The 14050-nt window shown below is 36.6% G+C and overlaps 1 protein-coding gene across 3 annotated transcripts in view; it reads left to right on the plus strand.

Moving 5' to 3' along the window:
* The window catches only part of TNFRSF19 (TNF receptor superfamily member 19), a 44045-nt gene extending 32488 nt beyond the window's left edge, over positions 1-11557 (plus strand). For all 3 annotated transcript variants that reach the window (XM_026708914.2, XM_087937156.1, XM_026708913.2), the window contains 5 exons: positions 3662-3826; positions 4582-4707; positions 5372-5474; positions 6029-6396; positions 7483-11557. In XM_026708914.2, coding sequence (XP_026564699.1) covers positions 3662-3826; positions 4582-4707; positions 5372-5474; positions 6029-6389 — 755 coding nt within the window. In that variant the 3' untranslated portion in view covers positions 6390-6396; positions 7483-11557. The remainder of the gene's footprint in view (positions 1-3661; positions 3827-4581; positions 4708-5371; positions 5475-6028; positions 6397-7482) is intronic.
* The last annotated feature ends 2493 nt before the right edge of the window (positions 11558-14050 follow it).

Genomic DNA, 14050 nt, shown 5'->3' on the forward strand with positions numbered 1-14050 from the left:
ATTTTCTTGCAGGTAATCCAGGAAAGAGTTATCTACTCTGGCAAATCCGTGTTAAACAAGGATGTTTATGTATATAAGTAAAAAGTCTAATATTGTAAATAACATCATTTCATCAATAGTATATTTATGATACTAGAGTGTCAACCTGTCTACTTTTTTCTTTCTGAAATAATGCTGTGACTTTTTAAAAATACTTTTTTTTTTCATCATTATAACTATGTAGCACTATTCCCAGCATATTCTATTATATAATTTAACTATATAAGAAAATGGTTCAAACATTTCAGTTTTTCTAATTTATCTAAATACTGTAGTCACTGTTACTGAATCGTATACCTTTTGCTCATTACTTAGTTCTATTGGCAGAATTTCAGTCAATAGTAGCTTTGGTAAACTGGTCATTCTCTCACACAACAGCTCATAACAATATATTGTAGATTCTTTCTGGCTAAACAGAACTGATACAAAGGATTTAGTTAGTCATCTAGAAAATCTTGAAAGAAATATAAATTCATGATTAATCTAGCCAAGTTTATCTGATTAGCATTTTCTTCTTGCCCCGTAGCTGTAGCGTAGTCATCTCTCTCCTGTTTACTCAGAATATAAAACTTTATTCTCCCTCATGTAAAGTGATAGTAGTTAATAAGAGAGACCATAATGAAAACCATTTGATGTTTTTTTTCCTACTAAATATATATTGGGAATTTAAAGTAACTACATGTTAGAGCAGTCTTTGCCAAAGAGGCACTTTCCAGATGCATTAGACGTCAGCTGCTATAATGCAATTGCAGTCCAACATTTCTAGGTACCCAGATTAAAGAAATGTTGTTGAAGTGTATAGAGATACTTTGTCAGTGTTTGGTCTTTTAACTGGCCATTATGTCTTTACATATAATTTTTCAGCAAATTATACCCTTTTAGTTTTGTCAAGACCAACTTGTGGTAATAGATTTAACATTTTTCAGAAGCTGATAAGTTGGAACAGTTTCTTTTAATCTTTTATTACATTAAATATTTGTGGATGTTTGCATGTGAAACCAGTGCTGTATGAGATTCCATAAATATGCTAATTTATAATTGTTGAATAGTCAGTTGTAGTGTTAAAAGCATTAAATGTCTTACATCATACCTTTTATTGCATTAGTTATACTGTACATACTTGGTTTTTTGTGGGTTTTTTATTACAGACAGATTATACTTTGTTTTTCTGATAAACAGGTTTTTTAGTTTTCTGAAACTTAAAAACATTTAAATACAGATAATGATAGCCTTCGGCAGATGTTCATAATGCATAAAGAATGCATAAAGTGATAGTGGTAGGCTCTGCCTTTGGGTTTTGTTTACTATAATGTGTAGAGAGCCACTGTATGCAGGTAATATATAAACATCATATATTTATTGTATAGACCCATTTTGAAATAGCTCCCATATTGCTTGACCCATTCACACATTTAATGTATCAGACAAAAGAAATAAGGTTCCCAAAATATTTTTAAAAGTTTTTAATGCATTATTAAACTTTCCTGTTATTGTATTTGATATACTGAAAATAGTAATTGCTTTATTTTCAACATCAATTACCTAATCTATCAGCATTCAGAGTAGACAAAAGATACATGGATGAATTTCTTTTGATCTTCTGATTGGGGTTTTTTCAGTATTTTCCTCATAGAAATTAGGCTAGTGCTGTGTTCTAACTTGACTTGATCGGATTTGAAAGAGCTTAGAACAGCTACGGCAAACCTTTTTGTTGTGTACCGAAAGCGTGTGCGTGCCAGCACCCACAATGCAATGCCCTCCCGCACATGTGCGCGCAACACCTTCACCCCCTTAGCTGCACTGTGTGTTCACATGCCTCCCAGCTGATTTTCTGCCCGTTTGAGGCCGTTTTCGCCCTCCCAGAGGCTTGAGGGAAGCCTCTGCAGTCTCAGGAGGCCGAAAAACGGGCCTTCCAGAAAAACCGGAAGTGCCTGTTTTCAGCCTTTGGAGGGCCTCTGGAGCCTGGGGGAGGTTGTTTTTGCCCTCCTGGTGGCTCAAGGGAAGCCTCTGCAACCTTTGGAGGCCGAAAAATGGGCCCATTTTGGCACACCCAGTATTTCTGGAAGGCCCGTTTTTCAGCCCCCCTTCTCTCTGGAGAGTGAAAACAGCCTCAAATGTGCCAAAAATCAGCTGGGAGGCACATACATGTGCAGTGCAGGTAAGTTTGGCTGGGGCTTGCATGCCCGCACAAATGGCTCTGCATGCCACCTGTGGCACGCGTGCCATAGTTTTGCCATCACAGGCTTAGAACATGAAGGATTACAAATAAGCTTTTGTCAGTTTCCAGGTTTGCATAGTGGCAAAAGCTTCTTGGTAGGAGCAATAGGATCTCCTCAAAATATGAAGTTGCTTTCCTCAGTCATAGAAAAACGATGTACTCATGCTGCTATATTTTCTGGAGCAGTCCTGAAAACCACATTTAAAAATGTATAAATTTCTAATACAAATGGAACCTATCTATTCAATTTGCTTATTTCTGGATACAGTATACTGAAAAAACGAATGTGCTACTTCTTTCATTCCAATTTTAGAAATCATTCTATTTATTTTCTGCCTTAGATCCAGATCCAGACTCAGAAGATTTTTATCAACTTCGTCTTTCCTCTTATTTTGTTTCTGATAGTCTCCTAAATTTTTGTTTCAGATATGAGGGGGAGAATATTTGGTATATTGTTGAAAATCACTTCTCTTCTTTTCATAAGACTAGTTAATTACTATAGCACCACTCCTTGGAAATCTGGATCTTAGCCATTGTATTTAATAAATACTTCAGTTGATAGTTGTTGACTCTTTTTAAATAAATTGTGGATAGTCTGAGCAGTGGATAGATTCTGTTGACCTTGTTTAAATGGCCTCCGAACATAGCATAAATTTAATGGAGGAGCTTGCTGTTATTAGTAGATCTGGATTGCTGTTCTTTATCCTCTTATGAAACACTAATAGAAAACATCTTCATCTAACACTGTTTAAGAATTAGTTACAATGAACACATCTACAGTATATAGCTTGCTGGCAAAGTTACAGTTTCATCACATCAAGTAGATTATTCAGTTCTGGGCTTAGAAAAGATTTTTTTAAAAAACGAGTGAAGAATAACAGTGAGGAGGATCAGGGGACTGAAAATTAACTGATAAGAGATTGAAGGAACTGGGTAGGATTTCCTTTGAGAAAAGATAACAGGAGATCAGTAAGATTCTTCAAATATCTGAATAGATGCCACATAGAAGGACTAGAGCTTTTCCCTGTCATCTCAAAATATATAGTGTACAGAATAACAGTCTTAAGTTACAAGACAACTTCATTTGAGTGTTAGGGAAAAGCATTTTGCTGTTAAGAGTAGTTTGACAGCAGAATGAATTACTGAGAAAGATAAGATCCTTTCGCTAGATATATTCAGATAGAGATTGTGTAATGGTAATATTCACTAAGGATATTTTTCTTTGGTTTTGTGCACTTAGTGGAGTTTGACTTCACTGGCCATTTCCATTTCTTTTAGTCTGTTTGTGCTGTGCTGTGTAAATTCTTAAAAGGATTTATCAAATGTGCCTAAAGCGGTTTGAATTTTTGTTCTTCATTGCTTATAATTTCATATCAATAAGATATATGTTTTTATTATATATAGGCACTACAAAAGTGAATTTGGTGAAAATCCCATCAACTGTTTCCAGCCCACGAGACACTGCTCTCGCTGCTGTGATATGCAGTGCACTGGCAACCGTACTTTCAGCGCTCTTCATCCTGTGTGTTATCTATTGCAAGAGACAGTTCATGGAAAAGAAGCCAAACTGTAAGTTTCTCTCCTCCCACCCATGTCAACGCTTTACATTTATTACTAATATTCTTACCCATGAGGTCTTTATTTTGAGTTTTACTATCTAATAAAAGTCTGTGTAAAAAAAGAATAATATTGGAGCTTAACTAACTGTAACTTAAGTGTAACCTGGAGTTTTTGATCAACAACATCAAAGAGTATAAATACATTTATTTGGTTATGTTGAATATATACTGTATCTATACCTGTCTTGATTTTGCCTGGCATTTTGTGAACCATTCAAAAGATCATACAAAAATACATCAAAAATTAATATCCCAAATGTTGCAGTTATGTTGCAGTGTGAAAACTCTGAGAGTCAGAAGAAAGGTTAGCAGTTAGCTACGGCTACTTTTCATGCATTGCTACTCAGTTGTATTTAGATTTTTTAAATAAAGAAATTATTGAAAAGCAACATATATGTTATTTAGAATTACAGATTATTGTAAACCTTTAACAACAATTTAGGCTGTTGTTGCAACTTCAGATTTCTTCTGCCAAGTATTTCTAATTATTTTTTATTAATGACGAGGGTCAAAGATTAGAACATTGGAAATAGGCATAAAGGAGCAAGATCCAAGAAAATGATTTAATTCATATTAAGTGAAAACTTTTATAATAGGTGGTCTAAGTTAAATAAATGTGTAATAGTACTAGATATGATTATAGAATAATTTAAATGTTAATAAAATAGGTTAACACCCAGTGTCAATATCTTCTCTGTTCTAAAGGGTCTGTACAATCACAGGATGTTCACTATGAAGGTTCAGAACTTGCATGTTTTGATAGATCACAACTTAATATATATGAACATAGAACATGCTGCCAGGGCCAGCAGGATTCATTACAGATGTGTGGTAAGTATGGTCTCAAATTACTTGCTGGGTTAGTCTAAGTAGGAGAAACACAGTGAAACTGAAATTTGAATAAAGCCTAGAAAAGTAAATTGCTATGGATAAATTGCTATTTAGTATGCAAGATGTTATACTAGCATAGATCCCATTAAACAGTAGGATTAAAGTAATAGAATTACTAGCATTTAATAATATAAAGCAAATCAAAATTACACATGGAAATATATAATGTTTCTATGACTAAAACTTTATATGAAGGCTAAGTGCAACACCACCATTGCAAAGGCTAAATGTGTTATGAAGATTTTGTATAAGAGCAGATATGAGCCCTGTGGTGTAGCATTCTCAAACATATTACTGTTGTGTAGAACACAATCCCATATCATCATCCCTCACTTGCCTCTCTCCCCAAAGTGGATGGATGACGGATTGTTTGACTAGGCATTAAATTTTAATGGGATCTAAACAACCCCTTTTGTTGTTGATATTTTCTTGCATAACAGAGAGGCGAGACCAGAGGCCAACAGCTGTTCTTCACTATATGTCAACTGTACACTATGGGACTTGTGTGAACCAGCTCATAGCTAGTCTCAACAAGTATAAATTATTTGCATTTCTAGAAAACTATATGCACTTTGTTTCTTATTTAAGATTTTCTTTTTTCAAGGCCCAGTGCATTTGATTCCATCACTGTGCTGTGACGAGTCCTGTAGCTTTGAACATAGCTGTCATGGCTGTCCTTTTCACTCTCAGACTACTCTTCATGAAAGGTACTTCAGGTTTTTAACTTCTGCCTTTTGCTAACTCTTCTACTGAATATTTGTTTGTCCTTTTTACATGATACATTGAACTATATTATATTCTGTAGAATTTTCAGTCAACAGAACAGACAGTTCTGACAAATTCAGCCACTAATTTGAAAGAGGAAGGGGAATGTGCAATATACAGAAAAAAGCCAATTCAAATAAATTAACTATGTTCTAACTATATCCTACTCTGTACTGTTGTTTTTAAAGTGTTCAGTTCTGTTGCATTTTGGTTAGTACTGAAAAGTATAATTTTGTTGTGCTTATTTCCTGCATTTTGAACTTCTCTCCTTCCTGTCACTTGCAATAATTATAACTGACAACATGATGTAAAATTATATTATTAATTTTTTGTTATATTTTTCTAGCATCTTTATGCCCCAAGTGCATAAATATATTACAAATCACACTTTGTATTTATTGATATGCAATCAGTACATTAGGATCACAAGTTTTTTATATATTATTTTTTAAAACGAATCTTTGTTAAATTACTCTTGTTTCTCAACTTTTTACAGGAATTCAAATTCTATTGGAGAAATGATTCCAGCATTTCTTGGTTCTCTTTCACATTCCACTTGTGGAGATCTTTCAGATGCTTGGCCTCTCATCCAAAAACCAGAATGTTGTGATAGTATTTCTTTCTCTGAATCATACCCTGAACTAGTGGGAAAAGATGAAAACCTTTTCAGCCCCCTAGAGATAGAAAGGGACGCTGTGGATTCAGATAACAAACAGGATTTAAATGTAGTCACTTCTACAAAACCTCATTTTGGAAGCTTGACGGAATCACCTGAACTTTCCAATATCACTGCTCCCTTAGATCAGGTTTTGGCTGCTGAACCATTCTCAGCAACAGAGTATGACAGAACAAACTGATAAACAGGTAAGCACCATTATCTAGCAGATAGTTCAAATGAAACTGTTAAGCAGTATTGTCTGGAATAATTATTTTCTTGTTCTGTTAAATGGACATCACAAAGATCCTCTCATTAATTAATTAACGAAGGAAGAGAAAATAACAGAAAATGTTATTTTTAAAACTACTTTTCTGGATTTGCATTTTGTATAATTTATTCATTACATTTATATCTCATTACAAATGACTGTTAGCAATTAAGTTGACATGGGAAAAGAAATCTAAAGCATCCACGGTAGAATAAAATCAAAACAGTATAACAATAAATAAAAAGTCAAGAATAGAGCAAGCCCTCCCCCTCGCAAAAAAAAAATATTAAGAGAAGGCCTGATCTAATTAGAATATTGTCTAGAACAGTTCTCTTTGAGAATCTTTTTCAATGCAAGCAGGGAAAAGGCCAAACTGATTTCCACGGGGTAGCAGCTCCTCCTGTATGAGTTCCTCTACTTCCCCAAAGTGGGGCCCTGCTGCAGCTTGGTCCCCCAAAATGGTTAAGTGGAGCATGCAGGATTGAATTAGGAGAATAAACAGGGAAGGAGAGTAGGAGAAGGAGACTAATTGTCAGTTGTTCATAAAGTTTCTATTGGCTGCAGAAATGTTTGCGTCTCTCTGTTTAGAGTTGTTCCAAATTTGTCATTGGGTTTTGGATGCGTCAAATGGGGTTTAGGATTCTTCAGTCGCTCATGTTGTAGTTTCCACTCTGGGGGTTTCTACCAACTTTGGAGGCTAGCAGAGAGGTGAGAAAAAAGATCCTGTGTTTGATTTAGCAGATCTTGTCATCTTTCAGTAACTAATTAGATCATCTGAAAATGGAACTGTAACACTGTGTATAACAGCGGTTGCAGATGTACTACAAGCTTTCTCTGAGTAGGATTGAAAAGTCCTTGATCTGAAATATCAAGAGGGGAAAAAAGTGTTTTTTTTTCTGTCACAGTGAAAAGTTAAGTGGCATACAAAAAGCATTTAGGTTATCACCCACAAAATGGAGGACAAAAATAAGAGAGACTTGCTGCATTATGTCTTAACCCCTTTGTTTTTCTTGTTCTCTCTTAGGAATCCTCATGGCCTTTCCTGGCAGCCCTTAAACTGAGTGCCTCTTCTCGAATGTTTGTGAATGGAATGCTGCCTGGGTCTCAGTGGTACTGTTTCAGAAACAGCTGAAATAAATTGGCAGCTTTTGAAAGCTCTTTGGCAGTTGGATTTGCAACAAAGCAGCTGTGTGAGAAGATTTCCAGGAGCAACGTGGTCAAAGACCAAGGGCAGCTAACTGCGGGTTGTTCCTCATTCAGATATAGTTTGATGGATTGATCTCACAGCTAAGGAGATTATGTAAGGATAACAAGCAGTAGAATAGTCTTCTGAGTATATGTACTAACAGCAGATGTGTGACAGAAATTTATCCTTTTATTATGTTGGCAAAAAGAAGCACTTGATAGGATTTGCAACAAAGCTGTGTTGAATCCCTGTGAATGTGCCAAGAATCTTAGCACTGCAAAGAATCCCTTTTAGGAAAAATGAAAATTGCTGATTTGTCTATACTTATTTATTGTGAACCTGGAAATATTCTCTGCTGTCACAGTTCAGTATTGCATAAGTGTTTATATCGAAAAGGCATATTGTAGAAATTGAAAAGTGGTGCTCAAGAGCCTTCTGCACAGCTCTTTATAGGGTAGCTCTCTGATGTTTATCTTGAACTACATCCCAGTGGGTTCAGTGCTGTCTACTCTGGAGGTAAAATAACTCCAATTTTCAATGAAATACTTCCCCTACAAATAACTGCTGTTATATGCTGGTGTTTGGCAGAATTTCATATTTCAAAAAAACACATTAGATGTCATTTATTTCAGTAGTGTGTTGGTGTTTTGTTAGTTATATCGGGCATTTACTATGTCAGTGAAATTCAATGTGCTTTTTAATACATTTTTTTAAAAGTTTGAAATAAGACCTAAAATTATAAATGCCTTTGGCCCCTTGGGCAGTGTCTCAGGACCCTAGGATTCCTTACATTTGAATAAAGAAATGAGCAGAAAGCATTCAGGATCCAAAACACTCTACCGTTTCCATGTCTCTAAACTGAAGGGAAATATAGCTCAGCAGTGGGACTGCTAAAAAAAAAATCCCATTGCTTGAAGAAGTAGGTAGAGATGTATATATCAGTAATTATTTCTGCTCTTTAAAATAGTAGCAAAGAGAGCATTAGAATAGTTCTGCTACTCTGCAATACTATTCCCTCTTCCTTGTGGATAAAAATTAAATTCAATGGAATCTATTTTCTTAGTAGATATGGATAAAATCGCAGTCTTAAAAGTTACATTTGTAAACCCACAAATACAGTAATTGAGGGAATGCAGTGTTATGTATAGTTACTTGAAAGGTAAGGCCCACCAAAAAGTAGGACGTAAGGTCAAACATCCGAGGCAGATTGGTATGCAGGGTACTATGTTAACATTATTATTGCAAAATTCACATTTATATAATTTTTGCATGAGGAACCATATTTATGTAAACTTTGTAAATAATCTGACATGCATTTCAGTATTGTGTAAAACTTTTGATAAAATATATATAGAAATTCCACCTATGAAAGCTCTTTCATAAATTAATTTTGTCATTTTTATCCATTATCTATGCTATCTATGGACAATGGTCATTTTGTATGTGTAATTTACACTTTATATAATTAGATTACCCACCAACCCACGTATTAAAAATGAAGAACTGGGAAGTATAAATTATATATACTATACTGTTCATAAAATGTTTGATTCAACTAAATTCATATTAATTATGTTGCCTATGTCAGACAGGTATATATGTGCAAAAATATTGAATGATTGATTATGAGCCATCAAGTTGGGGTCAACGTGATGATCAAATAGGTAGACCCCCACCAGTATAATTCTTTCCCTACTACGTCCCTTCAAAACTTTCAGTGGTACAGCCATCACACTTGCTGATCACCCTTTTCTTCTCTTTCCTTCAGTCTTTCCCAACATTATGGACTTATCAGAGAAGCTAGGTCTTTGTATGATGTTTCCAGAATATGATAATTTGTGCTTTAAATGAAAATTTTGGCTGAATCGTTCTGTGATCCGTTAGTTATTTTCTTGGCTATTGATGTTTTCTCATGAGCCTTCTCCAACATTCAAAAACTTCAGTACTCTTTCCTTTGTGCTTATTCAAGGTCCAACTTTTGCCTGTGTGATGCTGATCTTTGTAGCTCACAAGCATCTGTATATTTTTTCTCTAAGATTTTCATTGCTGCTCTTTCATGTGCTAGTCTGGGGCATATTGCTTTACTACTTTATAGCTGATTGGTGATCCTAAAATGCAAAAAGTATTCTCCATTTTAGTATCTTCATTGTCAATTCTGAGGCTGGTTGCCATGCCAGTTATTAGTTTGGTCTTTCTTATATTTAATCACCGTCCCATTCTTTCACTGTCCTTCTTGACTTTCATTTTGAGAGCTTGAAGATCATTTTCAGCTATTAGAGGAGTCTGGAAATGGTTACTGATGTTTCTTCCTCCACATTTTAAAACCACACCCATCTTGTTCCAATCCAGCCTCCTTTATCCAGCCTATAGTTGCCTCTTAGCGAAATGGGCAGTATATACGCAGGGGTGGGATTCTACCCCTTCAGACTGGTTCGGGCGAACCCCTTGCTCCAAAGATCAGCCGGCAGTGAACTGATTGGCTGCGACGAGCATATGGGCCCACCCGCCTGCCCCTGCTCTTTGCTGTGCTTTATTTCCTTTTTTTCAGAGCACAGCTGATTCGCACGGCAGAATGGTTTGCCGTGCCTCAGCTGTTTTATTTACAGGGTCTGCTGTAGAAGGTAAGTATTAGAACTTTTTAAAACGCGGAGTGCGCCCGTGCGACCACCGAACCAGTTATTACACACGCTGAATCCCACTCCTGTATATATGTTTAATAAATAAATGTAAGTCAAATAAATAAAGAGAAAATATACACTTTGTCCCACTTCTTTGCCAACCTGGAGCCAGTCTGTTTTGCCATGTTCCTTGCAGACTTGGCTCCGTGTCCTGACTATGGATTTCACCTCAGGGCAATGAGTTGTTTCTTGAATTTTCCCAAGAACATTGCACAGCATGAGATGATCAATGCAATTGAAAACCTTGGTGGTATCAATGAAGTACTTTGCTAACTTCTTTTTGGTATTCTTCGGATTAATCAAATGTTAATAATATTGTCTCTTGCTCCTCACCCTTTTTAAAAACCGGCTTCAGCATCTGACCTTTTGCTTTTCTGTAGAATCTGTAGGATTCTAATTTGTGTTGATTCTGTCTTCAGTGCTGTCTTACTTATATTCTTCCTGAATATGAAAGCAAGATTGTTCCTTTGTTTTTCATGTTCCAAGTGATAAACAGGATGATCTTTTGACTGAAAGTATCCAATTTCAGTTCACTGATGCCTAAGATGCCAATGTTATAGTTGATTAATTTCGTCTTTCACTGTATTGAGCTTTCCCACATTCATGCTTCTTACATTCCACATGCCCATTGCAACTCTTGTCTGCGTGACTTCAGTTTATCTTTACCTATGTTACAACTTAATATCCTGCATGTTTTAATCTAACCACATCATATAGAACATCAATACTCAAAAAAATATCTTCCAGTAGCTTTTTCAGTGCATGTGAGAAGCCCATCATTCGGCCTTATTTCCTCAATCACTTTACCTGGTCTATCCATGTGATTTTCTTAGTGAAATACAGGAATCGTTTAACATTGCCTTCTCCCACTCAGTATAAAATTATACCATTTCTGTTATTTCTAAAGGCGTATAAAATTACATTTAATAAAATAAATGAATCCTTGCTGCCCAATATAGATGCCTTCTTACTTTAGTTGGGCAACTAGTGTTACCTTCATGCCTTGGGTGATCCATTTGGTGCAGTGTCCTCCGCCACCAAAATAAGGAAGAATAGCGGGTCTGAGAAATAGGTGGGAAAGGGGGCAACAAAAACATATACTGACATAGGCTTCTTTCAAACACAGTAAGATTTTTTTTTAATATTTTATATGTAGAAATACAAGTGTGGCTTGAAACCTTGTGTACATGTTTATATATTTTTCTATTTGTTAATAAATAGTCATTCAAATAATACATGTATGTCTCAGAATACTCATCTTTATGTACATGAATATGGGATGCCTCCAGCTATTATTTTAAAACAGTGACACATATCAGATGCTGTGCCACTTTCTGCTGCAGCTTAGAGTAATATTATTAGGGTTGTAGATGAAACATGGATAAATATCAGAGCAACTCCTATTTCTTAATTATGAGTCTTACATTTCTAACCAAGGCATACACTTGCAATCATGAACAATAGCATAATTTTTACACTTTGGCATAGAAGCTGCTTGTGAAGATAATTCTGAACTGAGTGCCTCAATGGTTTAGCAATTGAGTTTAATAGGGCAGGAAAGGGGTGGAATGATTAGAGAACAGTGTATGCTCAGCCACATGGGACAGAAAGGACATTACCTAAATAGTTGCTGAGTATTAAAGGAATCCAGCAAGGGGGGTTGAAAAGGAGCCCCAAGCATTTTTCTATCATACTGAAGAGTGGGTGGCATTCAGCTAATTTGAGATACTGAGAAGGGAACAAGAAAAATTAAAGGCCTCTACACTGGAAATAACCTTAAGAAAAAAGTGAAAATAAATGGTTAGAAGCCTGCACTTTTGCTATTGCCTGAAAATTATAGAGCAGTGGGGTACAGCCAAGTGCAAGTTTTACTAGTACTTTAAAAATAAATATAAGGATTGGAACAAGAGGTTTTATTAAACCAAACAACAGGTATTGACTGATGGCCCCATCGATTGCTGGCTCAGAGAAAGTGCGTGTGTGTGTGTGTGTGAGAGAGAGAGAGAGAGAGAGATTGGATGGACAGCTGCCTGCTGAAGAAGAGGAAGGAGAAGCATGGCTGCCGCTGGTTAACACTGGCGATCAGCAGTAAGCTGCCTCCGTTGAGGAACACCTTCCACACCCCCACCCAATCTGCCAGGAGATCTGTTTTGCCCTGAAATCATGTCTTGCCCATTGGGTTATCTCCAACAGTTGGTGCTGCAGGTTTACTAATGATACTTAGGATGGTGATATATTCATTTCAGAGCCAGGTCAGCCCAGGGTGAAAAAAATTGTTGAACATTATATTAGTTTCCTGTAAAGGCATGTAAATGAAGAAATCTTTGTAAGACAATCAGGTATTGTGATGAGCTTTCCTTGAAAGAACATATTTTCGGCTTAAGGAAAGTTTATTTCCTGAAGAATCGAAGAAAATTTTATATATATATATATATATATATATATATATATATATATATATATATATATATATATATCATATTCTGAGGTTCTGCACAAAAATGCAGTAAAAAGCTGGAACACACTTCCTCACTAGTCCAACACATGTAAGGAACAGTCATAGCATCAACTTCAATGGCACCAAAACCCTAGCCACTATAGAAAACCCCAGCCACAGAATCATCAGAGAAGCCATAGAGATTGAAAAAAGACCTGAAAGCATGGATAGAAGAGATGATCCCACCAGACTGCCAATTATTTGGAAGCCTGCACTCACAAACAAAAAAATCTCCACACCACAAGCCAGGCAAACACCTGGGCACAAACAGATCCTCCCTGATACCTCCAGCTCAAACACACCCCAACCAGGCACAAAGATGAAACCTAGTTTCCTAATAAATGATAGCCGTCCATTTACTCAGAGCCAAGTTGCACTAAAAGCCTCCAATAAAGGAACACAATGTTGCCAGCCAATCAAGACAAAAAAAGCCACAAAACAGATAGAAGATATTAGAAACACCAATCAAGCAGAACACAGCAAACTCCAAGACCAATAAACACAGACCAAGACTCCCAACCAATCAGGATGAAGAAAAAACCATTCTGACACAGCAGTAGGCTAGCCCCAAATTTAAAACAGAAACGGCTGTGAAAGTCTGGCTCATAGATGAAAACAAATACAGAAGCCTATGATGGCAGATGAGATTCTGCTGAAACGTTGCTGCAACTTTAAAAGCACAACTATAATGACATGGGAAAATACCCGAACAAATCCAAATGCCATACATGTAAATACCCGCGAAAACTTAAGAAAACAAATGTATGGATCTTTGGTTATTTGGGTTTTCTCCCGCATAAGATTGGAAGTATCTAGGCGACGTTTCGATGAAGGCTCATTCATCCTCTTCAGGCTTGTGTCTTCGGCTCTGTGCTTCTCAGAGTGATGTGAGCTGGCAGCTGCTTCTTCCTTTTAACTGCTAGTAGGGGTATGACTTGATTGGGTGGGGACTTGGCTGTGTTCTGATTGGGTGGGGGGGTGTTCTCATTGGTTGGGGGTTTGGCTGTGTTCTGATTGGTTGGGGAGTTGGCTGTGAGCCCCCACCTGAACAGAACGCACCCCCAACCAATCAGAACACAGCCAAACCCCCAACCAATCAGAACACACCCCCACCCAATTAGAACACAGCCAAGCCCCCACCCAATCAAGTCACACCCCACTAGCAGTTAAAAGGAAGAAGCAGCTGCAAACTCACATTACTCTGAGAAGCACAAAGCCGAAGACACAAGCC

This window comes from Pseudonaja textilis, chromosome 7, assembly GCF_049901715.1.
Source record: "Pseudonaja textilis isolate UNSWEBS1 chromosome 7, rPseTex1.2, whole genome shotgun sequence".
Taxonomy (NCBI): domain Eukaryota; kingdom Metazoa; phylum Chordata; class Lepidosauria; order Squamata; family Elapidae; genus Pseudonaja; species Pseudonaja textilis.